General features: G+C 42.4%; 4 protein-coding genes and 1 long non-coding RNA gene across 7 annotated transcripts; 3 read left to right on the top strand and 2 right to left on the bottom strand.

The window, feature by feature from the left end:
- Positions 1 to 2,177: 2,177 nt before the first annotated feature.
- On the top strand, positions 2,178 to 5,938 carry LOC105569642 (ankyrin repeat domain-containing protein 18A). Its single transcript, XM_012026270.1, has 5 exons — positions 2,178 to 2,905; positions 3,768 to 4,640; positions 4,742 to 4,888; positions 4,983 to 5,216; positions 5,298 to 5,938. The coding sequence occupies exons 1-5, from the start codon at positions 2,843 to 2,845 to the stop codon at positions 5,322 to 5,324; spliced, it is 1,344 nt and encodes a 447-aa protein (XP_011881660.1). The 5' UTR covers positions 2,178 to 2,842; the 3' UTR covers positions 5,325 to 5,938.
- LOC105569643 (iron-sulfur cluster assembly 2 homolog, mitochondrial) lies at positions 5,359 to 6,825 on the bottom strand. Of its 2 annotated transcripts, none has more exons than XM_012026271.1 (3): positions 6,706 to 6,825; positions 6,233 to 6,454; positions 5,359 to 6,157 (listed from the first exon to the last, which is right to left on the bottom strand). In XM_012026271.1, exons 1-3 carry the CDS (start codon positions 6,780 to 6,782, stop codon positions 5,980 to 5,982), a joined length of 477 nt encoding a protein of 158 aa, XP_011881661.1. In that variant the 5' UTR covers positions 6,783 to 6,825; the 3' UTR covers positions 5,359 to 5,979. The 2 variants fall into 2 exon arrangements, with proteins under 2 accessions (XP_011881661.1, XP_011881662.1); XM_012026272.1 differs by lacking the exon at positions 6,706 to 6,825 and adding an exon at positions 6,601 to 6,689.
- On the top strand, positions 6,799 to 9,257 carry LOC105569644. Its single transcript, XR_001009526.1, has 3 exons — positions 6,799 to 6,863; positions 9,033 to 9,112; positions 9,193 to 9,257. It is a non-coding gene; the product is annotated as an uncharacterized LOC105569644 (long non-coding RNA).
- Positions 7,482 to 12,045, bottom strand: LOC105569645. 2 transcript variants are annotated; one of them, XM_012026273.1, is made up of 6 exons: positions 11,774 to 12,045; positions 9,866 to 10,100; positions 9,019 to 9,206; positions 8,442 to 8,760; positions 7,947 to 8,323; positions 7,482 to 7,863 (listed from the first exon to the last, which is right to left on the bottom strand). In XM_012026273.1, exons 2-6 carry the CDS (start codon positions 10,057 to 10,059, stop codon positions 7,781 to 7,783), a joined length of 1,161 nt encoding a protein of 386 aa, XP_011881663.1. In that variant the 5' UTR covers positions 10,060 to 10,100; positions 11,774 to 12,045; the 3' UTR covers positions 7,482 to 7,780. The 2 variants fall into 2 exon arrangements, with proteins under 2 accessions (XP_011881663.1, XP_011881664.1); XM_012026274.1 differs by having other exon boundaries at positions 11,833 to 12,045.
- Positions 12,046 to 12,190: 145 nt separating this feature from the next.
- LOC105569646 (beclin 1-associated autophagy-related key regulator) lies at positions 12,191 to 16,867 on the top strand. Its single transcript, XM_012026275.1, has 9 exons — positions 12,191 to 12,466; positions 12,674 to 12,779; positions 13,072 to 13,153; positions 13,228 to 13,471; positions 13,581 to 13,777; positions 13,839 to 13,995; positions 14,138 to 14,314; positions 14,400 to 14,538; positions 14,620 to 16,867. The coding sequence occupies exons 1-9, from the start codon at positions 12,267 to 12,269 to the stop codon at positions 14,779 to 14,781; spliced, it is 1,464 nt and encodes a 487-aa protein (XP_011881665.1). The 5' UTR covers positions 12,191 to 12,266; the 3' UTR covers positions 14,782 to 16,867.
- Positions 16,868 to 16,882: the final 15 nt, after the last annotated feature.

Genomic DNA, 16,882 nt, shown 5'->3' with positions numbered 1-16,882 from the left:
CACCAGCGCGCGGCAGACTCCGCCGACTCCATCCCAACGAGGTCCTCACCTTCGGCGGGGAAGAGGGCTGCACGTCCCGAGGATTGCGGCGTTGCATGGCGAGGCGGGAGAGGGAGGGGGGGGGACGATGGAGAACCCGCCCAGCGTCCGCCGACAAATATCGTCGCGTCCGTCTCCGCTGCGAAAGAAACAGGGAGTTTAATAAGCACGCCGGGGGCGAAGGGGGGTGAACGGAACGCGGCGAGAGGGAAAGCAGAATTTGGACCCCGAGTTCCTAGCATCGGTCCTTGACTGGACCGATGCCGGTCATGGCCAATCGACAGTCTTCGTGCGCCGCAAAGAGCGGCAAGCCGGTAGTCGTAATCAGCCGCAATGTCGGTGGATAATAAACGCGACGCGGAGGTTCGATTACCTGATCGGCCGATGCGACCCCCGAGTATCAGAAATTCCTCTTCGGCTGGAAGCCTCGCGAATCGCGCGACGTCCCGCGCGGAGCTCGGGAGGTAAATTTATGCGCGTATACGCGTCTCACCCTCTCGCGCTTGGACCGCGCGCGCCTCGCTGCCGCGTACTCGCCACCTCGCGCATTTCGTCGCGCCGGCTTATGCACACGTAGACGCGAGCCGCGAAATCGTAACTGCGTCGGCGAGATATTCGATACGCGCCGGTAAATCTTGCGTGGAAAGTCGCGAATCGCGTAAGGCGCGGAGCGAGGGACGACGGGAATTGTTGCCGAATGGCGGCGCATCGTCGAGCGCCGAAACCGCGAGCGAGGCGCCGTTGATCGTCGCGAAATTTACGATTCACGTCGCGGACTGCGGAACCTACGATTCGACCGCGGGCACGGTATCTCGAGGCGCGACGAAAAACGCGCGCGAACTTCGTTAAGCGACTCGAGAAAAGCAACGCGAGAAACGCCCGCCCAAAACGTCCCCGTTGGCCGCGTCGCACTCGGCCTATTCTCGAACGGTACCGAAAACCGCACTGGTGGCGCCATCTCGGAGCGGCAGGTTGTACTTTTTCCGCAGTCGGTATCGAGCGTCGTTACCCTGCGTCAATATAATTTCGTACTTGCCGACACGTTTTATCTGTATATCGCAATTACGCAAGAATCCAAGGATATTTTCCGACTTGCCGAATTACGGGACGAAATCTTTCCATTTCTGTTCTAAAAACAGCTTTGCCTGCGCGACATGAATTCTGAGCTCTCTTTCGGACGCAACGAAAGGGATTCTTTTATTCAGAACAGCTTCAAGTTGCATGAGAAATATATTCTGTGGAGTCCTTTTTCGGACCACCAGAAGAAACCTGTTTCGAGTTCATTTACAGACTACGCTAATTGGCTAAGGTCCAGTTTCACAAACGTCGGTTAACTGTTAACCAGAGTTCAGTCGACTTCCTATCTTTCTCTATCTTGTTATCCAAGAAGAGACAGAGGATCAATTAACCATGGGTTAGCGGTTAAACGACGTTTGTGAAACTGGCCCTGATTCGTAAAGAAAGTGAATACTTTTTAAGTTTGTGACCGGCTGTGCGAGTCAACGTTCGTCAAACGGAGCGTGAAAGACTCTTTATCTAGTCTGAAGATTCTTGGTGCGAGCGCGCTGAATCTTCGTCGACTCGAATAACGCGTACGCTCCTTTCAGTCGGGACACGCGATCGAACCGTTTCCCGGTAGAACATAAAAACTGATGCGACATCATCGCTCACGATGCGACGATGTCACATCGGTTTTACGTTCCACTTTCGACGCGCGATGGCCCTCGGCAAATAAGGATTTTCGCGTCGAACCGAGATTCTCGTTCGCCGGCGAGACACGGGCGGAAGCGTCGCCCTGAAAATTGGCGCGCGTCGACCTTCGCGCGGCGCGCGCGGAAGGGCCTGGAAGGGCCCGACGGCACCGGCGCGCTCTCGCATTCCCCCTATCTCCCGCGCGCGTCGTCGTTGCTCGCGTACGAACTTACACGCGACGAGATTCTCCCGAGATCTGCTCTGCTCCTCGGCGGCTGCGATTCGCGCCACGTACCATCCGCATCCATTGCTCCCGGACGAAAAAGACGCGCTGCGTCCACCGCGGCCGGTGGCGGGAACATGGTAGGGGGCGCTCGGGTAACCTGAGTGCGCCCCCTACCATAATCCCCGCCACCGGCCACCGTGGATGCAGCGGCACCATCTGCACTCGACACGTAGGAGTGCAGGAGAGAGAGAGCGCGGGCGTGCTGAGCGGGGTGGACACAACCGAGGCGGAAAAGGAAAGGCGTGCGACGACGATGCTCGGCTGCGTGGAGCGTGCTGCGTGATACGCGGCCGATAATCGGTATCGGCGTGCCGCCCCGCGAGTCGCCCACGAAATTGCGCTACGCCAGGCCGCTTCCGGTTCGCTCGGTGCTCGGTATCGCCGACGACGTGACGTCCGCGGGTCGCACGCACGCAGAGAGAGAGAGAGAGAGAGTACGGCACGGTAGGGCGCGCGTCAACGTCGTGTTTCTCTCGTCGGGGGCGTCTCTTTCGCCGAGAGTTTGATGGGGATTGGCAGGTCCGGGGGCTCACGCCGATCGCGCGGCCTAACGTAATAGCCGCCCCCTCCTCTCTCCGCCCCCCCGCGGGCGTATACGTCGCCGGAGGTGTGCGGGTGACTCGTCGATAAACAACGCTTGGCGCGCGCGCGGGCCGACGTCATCGCCAGGAAACGCTGGGCGCGAGCGATGCGCGCCCCGGCGCCGCGAGCGCAACACCCGAAGGTCTCGTGAACGATGTCCAGGTGTCGGTAGTCGGGGGGGCACATCCGCGTAGGCGAGACGCCGATTAAACACCGGGGTGTGCGGTCGGCGCCAGGAAAGGCATGGAGGGTGCCAACGGTCAGCTGCAGACCAAGTATCAGAAAATCGCCACGGAATACTCAAAAGTGAGGCACTGAGCGACGTTCCGAGTCTGCTACTCCGAGGCACAACATTGCTTGCATTTACAATCCAGCCGTTCCGCTAAGAACTCGGGGGGGGGGGGGCCCAAGTCAGCGTCTTGAAGTAACGCACGCGATAGCAGTCTTGTGTCTCAAGTGTACAAGACCATTAGCCAGTCCGAGGGTCAATTCTGTATCGTACAACGTAGTGAAAATGCTAAAAGCGTGAGATTTTGAAGACGTAGGCTTTAGGAAATTGACCAGTTACAGTCTAGTATCCTCCTCGCACTCCACTATGATTGATTAAGTTTTTCTCTGGGCTCTTGTATGACTAGACATCTGTCTGTCGATTTGCCGAGTGATGTAATCAATGTTTTTAGTTGTATGGACATATTTTACTATTATTATTTTTCTTTTGTGTACTAGGACATGTTCTCCTATCTTTTGCTGAAACAATTGGTGGGTGTAACCTAAGATATACTTTAAAAGGACTAGTATTACTGGTCAAAACGTCGTAATTTGATTTTATTAAAACAAAAGGTTCGCTGGCCTACGTCGTTTGAATTATTTGTTGTATTTCTTTCATCACTGGCGACTGGCTATTTCCAAAAACTCAGGATTGATTAATCTCTTTAATCTTAACGTCTCATTGTAGATGCCGCATTAGAGGACACTCGGAAAGAGAAAGCTCTACTTGCTGTTAGCATTTTCGCTACAGTATAGGATACAGAATTGATCCCCAGCTAAGGCGTGGATGCAGAGTTTTGTTTACGTTTGCGATAATAACGTGCTGCCGCTCTGCGGATCTTGCGACCTGCTCTGTTCGCCGCTGTTGGACATATCTAAAGGGAGATTGTAATTTTTGCAGATTCGTGCGCAGGCAAACGTCCTGAAGAAGGCCGTGATAGAGGAACAGTCGCGCAACACGGACATCCGGAATCAGCTGAAGGAGAAGGAGGTGGAGTTTCGCCGGGCCGAGCAGGAGATCGACAGTCTGACGTTTCGCAATCAGCAATTGACGAAGCGTATAACCGTGCTGCAGCAGGAGCTCGACAAGGCGCAGAACAAGCCCAAGAAGGGTAAGGGCAAGGCGTCGGAGAACAACAGTCAGATCCCACAGCCGCAGCCGCTGCCGCCACCGAATAACATCTTGGACGAGGAGTTTCAGAAGAAGATCGTCGAGAATGCCCAGTTGGTGTCGCAGATCAGTGACAAGGATGGCGAGATCGAAAGCTTGTGCGATAGGATACAGCAGTTGGAATGCAAGGTCGACTATTGCGAGAAGTCCAAGGTGGAGTCCGAGTGCCAGTACCAGGGCGCCATAGACAAGTTGGAGAGGGAGAGGAATGACTTGCAGAGAAAGTTAAACGACAGGCAGAAGCAGGAGGAGACTGTGTCGTGGTCTAGCAACGAGGGTAGACGCGAGGGTTACGACTTCGATGTCAGAGGAGCGTTCTCGAATCATCGTCAGGCAGAGCCGTCGCCGTTTTCCTCGCCATCTGCCTCGCGTAGATCGTCGAAGTCGCTCGGGGAGGGCAAGCCGCAAAAGTCGCAGGAAGAAAATAACGAGCTGCTCTACTTCGCCAATGCGAAGCCGTGCGACGTAGAGAAGGAAACTAATCACTGGAAAGCCCAGTACCATATACTCAAGATAAAGTACGACGAGTTGGAGCAGAGAGAGTCCGCGGCGACTTCGCAAATCGACGGAAGCGCGTTAAAACCCGTGGAAATTCATAATATGGTGCGCATCATATCTGTTTCCAGTTTCTTGTTAAGAATATACATATCGTGTTTAACTGAATTGTACGTACATGTATCAACTTATTGCTTCTTTGTTGACAGATTGGGAAGTTGAGTGCACCTTTTGCCATACCAGAGGAGACTGAGGCTCGCGAATTAAAAATTAGGGATTATTTCCTGGAAGAAATCGAGAGACTAACAAATGAGAAGCACGTCTGTCACATAAAAAATATAGCTATGGCCGCCAATGTAATGATGCACATTTTTAATCTTACTCTCACAGTAAATGTGTCACGTCCCTGCGCCTTCGTCATGTAATGTACAAATTTGCCGTGCGTTTTAGAGCGAGGTTATGCACGTGCAGTTGGACACGAGCGAATCAAAGAGAGAAAAGTGCGAGGCGGCGCTACTAGAGGCACTTTCCAATTATAACAGTACACAAAAAGAGAAAGAAATGCAGGAGGTGAATTACAAGGTACAGCTCAACACCATGAGCGAACATCTTGCCAATATGAACGAGAAACTTATCTTCCAAACGGAGGAGATACAACAACTAAAATTCGAACTAGCTAATAAGGTAAAGATGACGAGAGATGATACACGCAGGGCGGTCCTCTCGCGAGGGCGTTTAATATCGGAGGCATAATTTCTTTTGCAGAATAGTAAAAGGGGAAAACAGAAGTGATCCAGGTCAGAATTGCAGAGAACAATCATCGACATTCCATTCAGTGGTATGGTTTAATCGCGATCATCAGATTTTATGTGTACATATACCTGAAGACCACTGGTTTGCGCGCATACTCGTGTCTTTAGCCTGAAAAGCGCTAAAGAGCTCTCTAACTCGATGTTACATTATTTATGAAATCAAAATAAAAACTCATCCAAGACGTTCACCCTCGTGAACGTTCACGTTATAAGTTTAACTCTTCTATATTGTATATATATGCAACGATTTTTCTCATTTGCTCACTACTTATTTACAGCAATATACCAACTCGCGGTACAGAATAACTTTTACAGTCTAAATTCGTTAATCAAGAGACACAGGCATCTTTCCTTTGGTACCACTTGTAAGACATTTATAATTAGACCGTTTATAATAGCTAAAAAGTAAATCGATACCTACGACTGTAAATTATAAGCCGTTCTTTCTATATTAAAAGAAAAGAGATGTAAGAGATATGTACAGCTACTGTTTATAGTAGGTGTTGTGATAAAATGAATGTATATTCGCCGAAGCAATTTTATCTGTTGCTTTGCGCGTATTAACTATAAATAAAGTCTAATTAATCTTCGGTAAACGTTTTCAGAGCTTACATTAATTACGAGCCAGCGTTCGTCTACTCTACTTTAATAGCAAAGCTAGCGCCGCAACTACATCCCTGTTCCGCTAGAGGATTGTTTGTTATTCTAAAGGCAGATCGTATCAACTCCGTGTGGAACTCTATCGTTGATCCCTTGACGTATTCTAACGACGTCGAGTCTATTACCACTTTAGTACCATCCTTCTGAAATATTCTGCAACACAAGAGAAACGGGTTTCCAGCGATCCTGCGTTATCTGTGGAAGAGGCACGCGTATCTGGATGCACACCTGTCGTCCTCCTGTACGTTTGGATCCAAGTCGAACTTGTACTGGAATCCGGAGCAGCCACCGCCTTCCACGGTAATCCTCAAACACACGCCGTCCGCGGCTATTTCCTTCAAACGCCTCACGCAGCTGTCACTGATGATCAAATCACCTGCAGATTTCACAGCGGCGTCCGCTGACACTCCTCGGGATGATGTAACCAGGGACACATTGCACCATGGCGAGCTGGGAATAAATCAGGAATCTCGTAACGGCACTCAGCACGTCTCGTGATGATTAGGTTTTTCTTTTAGCTTCAATAATTTTCAACACAATTACTAAAAGAACGTGCATGTCTTACGTTACAGTGTGAACGAAGTATATGTACGTACATTGTAATGGGCATGGATATATGTTGTAACGTTTTTTTAGGCGTTACGTAAAATGACCGCGTGAGATTTAGCGACGAGCAACGGGAGAACGTAAATTCTACTCACGCCAGCAATCGAGAGAAATACCGATTTGCCGCAAAGTTGGACGACAGACTCCACATGACATGGGTTAGCTTCGCCATGTTTCTCAGTCGGACATATCAGCTGTTCGTTCGAAATTTTGCCGCCAACTTCAAGCACATTTACAAAGTAGCAGATACCACGTACGTTGATTAAATAATAGAATCTTCCGCTTAGCCGCTGACTAGACTGTTTAAATTCAGAAGAAAGAACATAAATGTTTTGAATTATGACTGCATGACACAATTTCTATATTTATTTCTTTTTATTTTATTCTTTTTGCCATCATCCAGTTTGTTTATCACATAATACCGAAGGCAGAGGTGTAATTCCTGAAATTCCTTCGCAAAAGAATCGTATGCGAGAAATCTGCTCTTATAGAAAAGTTGCAAGGTGATTAACGATTCGTATAACTTTCACCAAATAAACTTTCAACTTTTTTGTAAAAGCAGAATTTTCGCAGTTTTTCTTGCGAATGATTCAAGAATCGAGGCCTAGGGTGCAAGTTCGTATCGAGTAGAGTCCGACTTCGTGTCTGCATATCGCGTATGATGAGCGTTAAATCAATGTTGAAATCGATTAGTTAACAGATATTGTTACAAACGTTATGAAGCAGTTTAATATCACAGATTATTTGCGTTTACATGTTTGATACGCGTATTTTCTATAAGACCGTACGGATGCTCGCGTGCTCGATTCGCGTTTTGAAACAAACGCTTCAGAAAAGTTACAGATGCGGAAAGACAAATGGAAAACATACATGCGGTAGAAATGTAATATATTTTCATAAATCATATCGTATTTTGTTTTCTACTGACATTATTTTAGGACGTACAAAACACGCGTTCGCAAATTACATCTAAGGGTAAAGAACAATCTCTATACTCGTATCTGTGCTACGTTCATTTTCTGTTCTTCTTTTTTTGGTGGATATTGAGGCATAATTGCTTTCATGTCTTGTTGATAAAGGTCGTTGAACGCATGACCTAACACTAGCAATATCCGAGTAGTAAAATGTTCATGTCATATTCAGTAATGACGCATATGTTCTCTCAAAATATCAGTCATATGTAAGTATCAAAAACTCGGTACCGTGCTTCTGGTACCAAGATTCAGATTTCTTAGATTCCTCTTTCTCATTTTCTAAAATAAAAAAAAATCATGTATAATATCGACTTGTCGGAATACGATATTTTTTCTAAGAAGAAAAGAAAAAGACTACTCACTTCCATCAACGGTAGGTAGCCCAAACAGGCCAGAACCAAAGGAACCTGCTACAGGTACCTCGGGGAATAATCTTGTGAATATCTTTAATATTTTATCAGATTCATCGTATGGGTCCTCTAAATAAGGCACGGATATAAGCATAAATCCTACGGAGTGTTTCTTTAATTTCACTTTGTCTTTAAATAACTTTAAGCTTGCCTCGATCTGCATCTCTGTATTGCAATCGTCTGCCAAAATTGTAGACCACGTTTTTATCGAACCAGTAATCACGACACAAATACAACTTCTTCGGACATGTGTTGGTTTAGTCATATTTACTGTATACCAATTACGTCTGAACTTACTACCCAATACGGAATCAATTTTGATTTCTTTGCTGAATATATTCCAACAGAAACAAACATGAATTATCAAGTATTAGCGATTGTTGTACATATCCATTGGAATTAGAAAATTGAATATGTATTACTGCTTAGAGTAAATATAAACCATACCTATTTTGTAGTTTAGAGGCCCAACGTAATGCTAATTTTGTACTCTCATATTCAAAAAATAACATCAAACACGTAGATGTTTCGTGATGCGATACAGACGTTTTATTATGATTAACAATTGTATTAACTATCTCTTGATATTCATTTACAAAATCATTCGTCAGCGTGAATGTCTTCATTCTCACATTCGGGATTTCTGGTAAAAATGTACATACTGAATTGTAAGGTGAACAACGATCTGTTCCTCGGCTGTCTATGATACCTTGACTATTTAAACATATAATATCCCAGCATTCAGGTAGCAAATTTTTTATAGACTCTGAAGCAGAAATTAAATATTGATTACAATAATCCTATATTATTCTTTGATTTAAACAGAAAAATAAGAAATACAATTTTAAAATATTACTAAAACGTTCAAAGTGTAATTTATAAAAATTGTTTCCAATAAGATGTTTATTTTCTACAAAATCTTTTGCCAATAAATTTATTTAGAATCAATTTTTATAGAACTTCAAAATTTGTATGTGTATACTTAGTAAAGAAAACATGGTAAAAAGTGTATTAAACCATATACCTTTTTCTTTCCAGGACAAAGATTGTGTGGAAAGAAACCAAAATCCTATCCTTGGCACAATTCTCAGATTACTAATGTAACCTAAAAGTTCTTGGTAACAATATTCCTTTTGACGTTTTTTACACATAGCAAGACGACAAGGATTTCTTCTTACCAATTTCTCTTTTGTTGCAGCTTCTGACCAGGACCTGAAAACATTAATTTCATACTACAATTTTAACATAGGTCCTTTAAGATATAAAATCAATTAGAAATTAAAGAGGCCGTTTAGGACCGGGCATAGGTGTAAGTAGCCAGTTAAATTATTTAAGTGAATTCATATACCGTATTCTTTCCAACTTATCCTGTGCGCCAGTAACATACTAGTCTTAAAACACAGGTTAATCCCCGTAAGTGGAAGTGTTATCGTCAGTGAATTCACGTTTATAAATTATTTTAATAATGCTACACAGTAGCATCTAATATGATAACCCCCTTCCCCCCTTATTAAAATTCTTATTGCGAAAAATATTACCCCAGCCAGGATTCGAACCTGGGACCTCCCTCAATCCGTGCGGGCGTCTTAACCAGCTCGACCACTGGGGCTGTTTAATTTCATACTTAAATTTATGTTGCATTCAACTTATGTTGTCATGTACTTTCCATTCTTGGCATAGTGTATGGGATAATGTTAAATAATACCATTCGGAATATATTACCAGAAACAAATTATTTATACGTCAAATCTTGTTCTTTCGTGTTCATTCGCATAAACGTGATATAGAAACTATAGCTAGACTATTTTCATATAATAAATGATAAAGATTGAATCAAACGCGGGTCACTAATGAATTAAGGCCGATTATACCTGCAAACCATTGCAGCCTTAGTTAGATCTTTGCCATTTAAATGGTGGAATATGTTTCTTAGAAGATAGTAGCAGTTTAGAACGATTCCGGCAGCCAATGTATTTCCATTGCTTTGCGTCGCATCATCGTCTTTGGACCTTCTACGTTTTCTCTTCAGGTACCTTCTACTTTCCTTTTGCAACGTGTCCTCCATCTGTCCTTTTCAATCGGTATGAAACGGTCGCTTGTCAAATTCTACAATACGATACAACACCACTGTGAAAGTAACGAGAGGGCAATGCACGTTGGTTGCTTTCGTTAAAATTGTTAACGATGGTTCGAAAATAAACCGTGTGCTGTAATTGGCCACATCGAACTTTTCGTTTCGATTGGTTCTTTCTCCAAATAGCGAGCCATTCCATTACCTAGTTAAGTCTGCCACACAATGCAAAAGAACAGGAACGCGATTTCACTCGACTCTTAAATTCATTCGCAAGAGAAACGTATGCCGTAAATATGTTGTTACAGAAAAGTTGCAAGGTGATTGACATTTGTGTGAATTTTAGCCAATCGGCTTAGGCCCAGATAACAATTCTTGCGCGCAAATTTTCCTTGTTTATGCATGCAAACTTGTACGAGATTTGTCAGAGTTTTGCTCGTGAGATATGTTTAGTCTGTGCTCTTGCACGCAAGTGGTTAGCTCATATATTAATTCATATAATTTTGCGCGCAAATATCTAACAACTTACGTACAAAAATGGCTCAATAACGCAAGCAAAATCCTATCTCAGTGCGTCGTCATAGGCCGGTATTCATTATCAAAATCGTCTCAAGTGTTGTCTTAAGAGGCTAATACTGCTCTGTGAAACATCGAAGTTTGCGTGCAAAATGTTTTCTGGGGGGTAAACTGTGCAACAACCTGTTGTGTACGATCAGCGCTAAATCAATATATTGAATCTAATCAGTTAACCGATATTGTTACAATTAAACGTCATAATTATCAAGTAAAAATGATAAAAATTATAAAGAATTTAGTATCATATATTATTAGCGTTTTATTTTTACTAACAAGCATATTTTTAACTATGCCGATCACACCGAACGGACGATCGTGTGCTCGCGGGATGACGTGTAGCTTTGTGCTAACTCCTGTTTAAAATAATAGATAAAATGATCGGATTACATTAGTTTACATGCAATTTCAATGTAAAGAAATAAAAGTCTTATTAATTTATATTCATAAACCGACTAAATTTAATGTAATCATATTCTATCTATTATTTTAAATAGGGACACGAGTGATTAGTAATAGTTGGGTCCTCGGCTCGATCTCGACCCTCGTTCTGCATGTTTTCCTAAGGAATTAAGGAATTAAGGAATTAAGGAAAGTTTCAAAAATTCAACGCTTCAAAAAAATAACAGATGCGAAAAAGTAAATGGTAAACGTGCGAGTTTGTCGAGATAGTCACCTTCGTCACTCTCTACGGCCGGTACGAATACCGGCCTATACGTCGAACAAAGACAGAAGACGCTTGTAGCACTAAAAGCGCGCTATCCGAACGCAATAATCGCGCATTATGGCCGGTATTCATAGGCAGATTTTTATATTCGAGACTGCCTCAAGATCATCTTCAGATACTCCGTAGTCAATAAAATGTTCCATACAGCATCTTAAATTGAGATAAATTCAAGACGGTCTTGAATGTAAGATCTGACTACGAATACCAGCCTACATTTTCTCTCAAAACATGAATCGTACATTATAAGTGTCAAAAATACAGTAGCTAAAATTATTATACCGCGATTCAGGTTTCTTACATTCATATTCCTCTTTTTTTTATCCTCTTAAGCTAAAAGGAACAACTGGATATCGAAATGTAGCAATTAATTCTCGAACAATCCGACTATTCAACAACTTTCTCTCTCACCTAATACAAGCTTGAATGGTCAATTTCGCTGACCATCTAAACAACGAAGCGACAATAACCTGATCTCGAAAACGTTGGAAGGTGGCACGTGGACGACAACAGGACTAAGTTCCGTGAAGATAGAAGAACTAAGAAAGGAAGAGAAAAGCAGAGAATATCAGCAGACGCCTCATCCTCTCCACGTTGAACGGCATTGGTTGAAAATCAACACGTGACGTCACCGAACGAAAAGAGACAAAAGGACGAGACGGTCGTCGCGCACGAGGGGGCGCGGCGGAGAGTAGGGCGCGCGGCGCGGCGCGGCGCGGCGGCGCGAGTAAACACTCGCGGATCAGCTGATGAGGCACAACACAACACAAGCCAGTCGGAGAACGAGGAGGAGGGCCCGCCGTTTTCCCGCTGCCGTTGCCACTGCTGCACACTGCTGCTGCTGCTCTTGCTCTTGCTGCCGCCGCTGCTGCCGTTGTCGCTGTCGCTGCCGCTGCCGTTGGTTATGGCGACGAGTAGCTCCGACGGCTCCTGCACCGCGCCCGCGGACTTCCAGCTCTCGTCCGAGCTGGAGGACGCGTCGAGTCGCCTGAGCATGAACCTGCTCAAGTGCCCGTTGTGCCATAACAGCCGTCGGATTTTTTACTGCCGCCAGTGCGTCCAGAACGGGGATTTTATACACTCGAACACCGTCTACTCGGAACGGTGCGTCTGGCGCGTTTCCCCGTTTCTCTCCCTGCGCTCTCCGTGAAACGGAGCAGTTCGCGTTTAAAAAAAAAATTTTTTTTTCCCTGAAGTCCGCCGTGGAGCGCGTTATTTCTGAGAATACGTTATAGCCGACTAGTGCGAGCGACGTCGCCTCGGAAACACGCCCCGAGCTGTGGTTATAATTACCGATGATGTGTTATTTAGGTTCGCGGATAAACAGATGCGGCTGGTACGGCTGAAGGCTGCCAGAGCCCAGCTGGAGGAGAAGTGCATGAAGGCTCTCGAGAGGCACAAGCAGAGGGATAAACTGGTATCCGTAGAAATAATAATTACCTTCCGTTTCCAAGCCATTATCTGTATGTAAAGGGACAATGGACGCTATTGTTTATAGATATACAGTTTATTTTAATACGTGAGCACACGAAGAGGCTTCCTGCCGTCAGTCCGTTCCTTTAATATAGTTAAACGAAAGCTGTTGTACAGAAAAATTATCACGTAATTTGACCAAATACACATAATTGTACAATTATCAAGATATTTCCTCGCGCGATATTTTCATTGCGGCTGATGCAGCGTTTTGTATCTTGAACTTGTAATTTCAGATTTGTGATATAAATACATGTAAAGAAAGAGTGAGACTACTTCAGTCTCTGGTAAACGAGACGAGGCAGAGTATCGGCAGAGGTAGGAAATCTGCAGAGCGACGATACTAATTGTCTCTTCCAGTGATTACTTGATCTTAATTTTTTTACACGTAGGTAACCAACATTTGACCGTTTTGAAGGACGTCAACTCCCAGTTGACCCTTCGAGTGCCACGGCACGAGGATAGGATAGAGAAACTATATCGTTACGTTAATGGCTTGAAAGTTAAGCAGGAGAAACAGAAGGAAGCGGTGGACAGGAAAAGGGAGCAATTGAAGAAAGTGATCAGAACCGCCGCCAAGCAGTTGATTCAGTACATTTTTCCCTTATCTAAGGTCCAGCCAAATATCAATAAGAGGTATTAGACTTTTGCAATTATATAAGAATAATTATGTAGAATAAACTGAAGAATCAAGTTGCTAAAAGTTTGTGTCGAAGATTACTAATATTGCGAATATTATTTATAGTTTGTGCAGCAAGGACGGCGAGGACAGCGACAGCGTCACTTCGGATATTCTTACTAGCGCATTAGCGGATGCGTCAAGTACGTCGTACGTGCGGGGTAGGTGGATTAGCGAGAAAGAAACTTCTTTGAAAATCCATCATTGTATAGTTGAGCCAACGTTGCCGGCGACAGGAGACTACAGCGCTTATTCTCTTTGGGGTAATTGATTCCTATATTAATTGTATGACATTATACGCAAATATAAACGCGTTGCATTTAGTTGCAGCAAATAAAGATGGGGTACCAGGTGCGAACAAAGAAAACGCGATGCACAATCCAGCGTATAATATCAGTGCTGCTTTGACATACGCTACACAACTTGTCAATGTTCTTGCCTATTATGTTAATGTAAGACTACCATACAAACTTACTTGCGGGTATGTATCAGGAAGCTTAATGCCAAGCGCAAATCCATTCATTAGACACTAGATTTGTTCTCAGTTTCATTGACTTTAGTTATCATAAGGCACGAACATAGATGTTTGTAATATTCCCTTCATCCCGCTTGTGTTCTTTCAGAGAGTTTTGCGGAAACGAATTGTCGGACCAAAAATTTGCTAGGAAAGTAGCAAGGCTAAATAGTAATGTATTACATTTGTGTCTTACGCAAAATACCAAGATAGAAGTTTTACATCCCATGCATACGTTACAAAACCTGATGCATTTGCTCAATACTGAAATTAGTGATCTCGGAAGGTAGTCTACAATAATTTCACTAATTTTAACAAATAATAAATTCGAATGTGTAAACTTATGACTGCATATCCTGTGTGTATCGTAGAATTGGACCAATGGAAGTTGATCCGTCTGTAATGGCACAACTTCACAATCAATTAGTTCCTGATTTGGAAAATAGCGACGATTCAGCTTCCGATGAAGAGGACCTGTGTTGGGGGTGGGAGGCTGTAAGTCATACTTCTGTAAGTTCCATATTTTTGCTTTTGTAACGAATCGCACTGGAAACATGATTGACGTGGAACCCTGACGGTATATGTACGCAGGTACCAAGTATCGCTTGTCCCGAAATGGCAGTACCTACTTCCGGTGCAATAGTTAGTCAGCAATCTGCTAGTGTGCAAGTGCATCAGAGCGTTGCTGGTGGCCTGGTGACAAGTGCAGCGGCCAGTATCGCTTCAATTTGGCGAGGTTGGACTAATAAATAATTTTTTTCCTTTCGACACGTAAGATTCTTGCGACATAGATACAGTTACTGTACATTTGCAATTCCTCAAATCAAAGGACAACAACTTTGAAGAGGTGCTTCAAAGTAAAAAAAAAAGAAGATATTTAGATAGTAATATCACGAGACACGGTAGTGTCTCGCGCCAAGTATAATTTATATATCGTGGGGAGGAACGGATGTGATTTGAAATCAACATGTAAATACGTGACTTTCTTAACTTACACGTGACATTCAAAGTAGTTCAAATATGCTGTGACAGATTCCGTTAGATCTGATGTCTAACTTAGCTCGAATCTAAAATAATTAGAGAAGGATTTAATAAACTGGCTGTTTAATAAATTTACCAGGACATTTTATATTTCAATTGCACCACGAAAATAATAGATTAGATTGTGATATATTAAGATATGTACTAATGATCTACGAAACAAGATGTATGTTAATTAGCACAGATGTATGCCGATACAGAATTTGTTATGGTAGAACATATAAATATGCAATGACTGCCTTTTCTATGCTCATCGCATTTGGTGCGATCGTACATCCCTATAGATGAGATATGCTTCCCTCTATTAAATATGTTATTAATATATTTTACATTACGGGACTCATTTCATGCCGAATCAGCATTAGAGTCTGATTGTGTAAAAGTCTTTAGGAGCATATCTTTGAGATTGTAACCAATCTTTTGCTATGTTTTGTTTGGTGACAAAAATCTTCGACTGCAATAACATGAAGCATTTGTTGCTAAATAATATGTTCAATTAATTAATGTATATATTATGTGCTGAAATATCTTGATGAATTTTTGGTTGTGGAGAATACGTACATTACATTATTTATTATATGTGAGACTACTATGTAAATTATATATTTTTTACCATGTAGCATAAAAATAGGATTTGTTAAACATTTCATACTTAATAGTATAAGGGAAAAGTATTGTAGAGTACATTACGTTAGCTGATTTTATTATATTAAGTATATTAAACGAGAGCATTGATAAAATAGTATTGTGGTCATTGTAGAATATATGATCATCCATAAGAAATTAGCACACTCTACAAAAGAGATAGTTAATAATATGGTTTTCCAAGTTTAAATGTTTAGTCCAGTCAATCTACAGTAATCCTACTTTATTTTTGTACAGTGCATTGAACTTGATATTTCTTAGAAATAGTAACTTATTCCTGGTCATCCAATGTCCTGAAGATCAGGGTGCAGATAGTTAATAATATGTTGACAATTGTTTGGTCAACGTAAATGTAGACGTAATATTTCATAATTACATGATGAAAATGCTTTTTATGAAACATTTCATCAGACATTGAAATTTCTTATAAACTGAATATTTTTTTTAGACAGTATAATGATGAAAACATGAGAAAAGATGTTGTGGATAGACAAATAGACTTATATTCATATTCATTATAATATTGCATAATTTTCTTATGCGTATATCCAATTTTCTGAATGATGTTACAGCGTTTTATAAACATACGACAGATAGGAAAAGAATTTCACAAATAGACAAATTACAATATTGAAATGTTAACAAACATAAATCTACATATAATTTAGCACAATTGTCTATCTTATTTAATAACGTATATACATATATGTGTGTGTGTAATTATTTTGACGTCGTTGCTGTTTGTAGTGTTAAAACAGGCGTTACCAGTTCACTTTTCAATTCAGATATTTAAGTTAGAGTAGATTATGGCAAATTTGGATTACAAAGCGCAACAATTTAAATTACATTTTTGGAAATGTACAATAATAAAATATATATGAAATAGCGCATTTCATATATATGTGGGCGTGTGTGGGTGGGCGAAACAGTTTTTATCTTACCGTAAAAAAAAGGCTATGTTTTATCTGAACAAAGATGCATTGTGATACCTCGAATAAACTAGGATCTGTTTTTTTATTGTTATTGCTGTATATTTAAGTAATATCAATAAGAAAAATCGCATACTTTTTAAATATATCAATAACGGTATGCCCATACCATTTTAGATCTTTTGTATCATCTTCAATATTTTGGAATAAACATGTAAAAATAATCTTTGTAATATTGT

The sequence above is a fragment of the Vollenhovia emeryi genome, unplaced genomic scaffold (assembly GCF_000949405.1).
Source record: "Vollenhovia emeryi isolate VEMERY1.0 unplaced genomic scaffold, V.emery_V1.0 DF939123.1, whole genome shotgun sequence".
In the NCBI taxonomy this organism is placed as follows: Eukaryota; Metazoa; Arthropoda; class Insecta; order Hymenoptera; family Formicidae; genus Vollenhovia; species Vollenhovia emeryi.
This window is presented reverse-complemented; position numbering and strand designations above follow the sequence as displayed.

Bases quoted from the DNA above. Each gene is read 5' to 3' on its own strand.
- LOC105569643 (XM_012026271.1), bottom strand. From the start codon at position 6,782: ATGGCGAAGCTAACCCATGTCATGTGGAGTCTGTCGTCCAACTTTGCG. The intron at 6,455-6,705 runs GTGAGTAGAATT...ATTTATTCCCAG, and splicing joins TATTTCTCTCGATTGCTGGC to CTCGCCATGGTGCAATGTGT. The intron at 6,158-6,232 runs GTGTGCATCCAG...CTTGTGTTGCAG, and splicing joins AACGTACAGGAGGACGACAG to AATATTTCAGAAGGATGGTA.
- LOC105569642 (XM_012026270.1), top strand. From the start codon at position 2,843: ATGGAGGGTGCCAACGGTCAGCTGCAGACCAAGTATCAGAAAATCGCC. The intron at 2,906-3,767 runs GTGAGGCACTGA...TAATTTTTGCAG, and splicing joins TCGCCACGGAATACTCAAAA to ATTCGTGCGCAGGCAAACGT. The intron at 4,889-4,982 runs GTAATGATGCAC...CGTGCGTTTTAG, and splicing joins ATATAGCTATGGCCGCCAAT to AGCGAGGTTATGCACGTGCA.
- LOC105569645 (XM_012026273.1), bottom strand. From the start codon at position 10,059: ATGGAGGACACGTTGCAAAAGGAAAGTAGAAGGTACCTGAAGAGAAAA. The intron at 8,324-8,441 runs GTATGGTTTATA...GAATATATTCAG, and splicing joins GCCTCTAAACTACAAAATAG to CAAAGAAATCAAAATTGATT. The intron at 7,864-7,946 runs GTGAGTAGTCTT...TTTTTATTTTAG, and splicing joins GCTACCTACCGTTGATGGAA to AAAATGAGAAAGAGGAATCT.
- LOC105569646 (XM_012026275.1), top strand. From the start codon at position 12,267: ATGGCGACGAGTAGCTCCGACGGCTCCTGCACCGCGCCCGCGGACTTC. The intron at 12,467-12,673 runs GTGCGTCTGGCG...TGTGTTATTTAG, and splicing joins AACACCGTCTACTCGGAACG to GTTCGCGGATAAACAGATGC. The intron at 14,315-14,399 runs GTAGTCTACAAT...TGTGTATCGTAG, and splicing joins GAAATTAGTGATCTCGGAAG to AATTGGACCAATGGAAGTTG.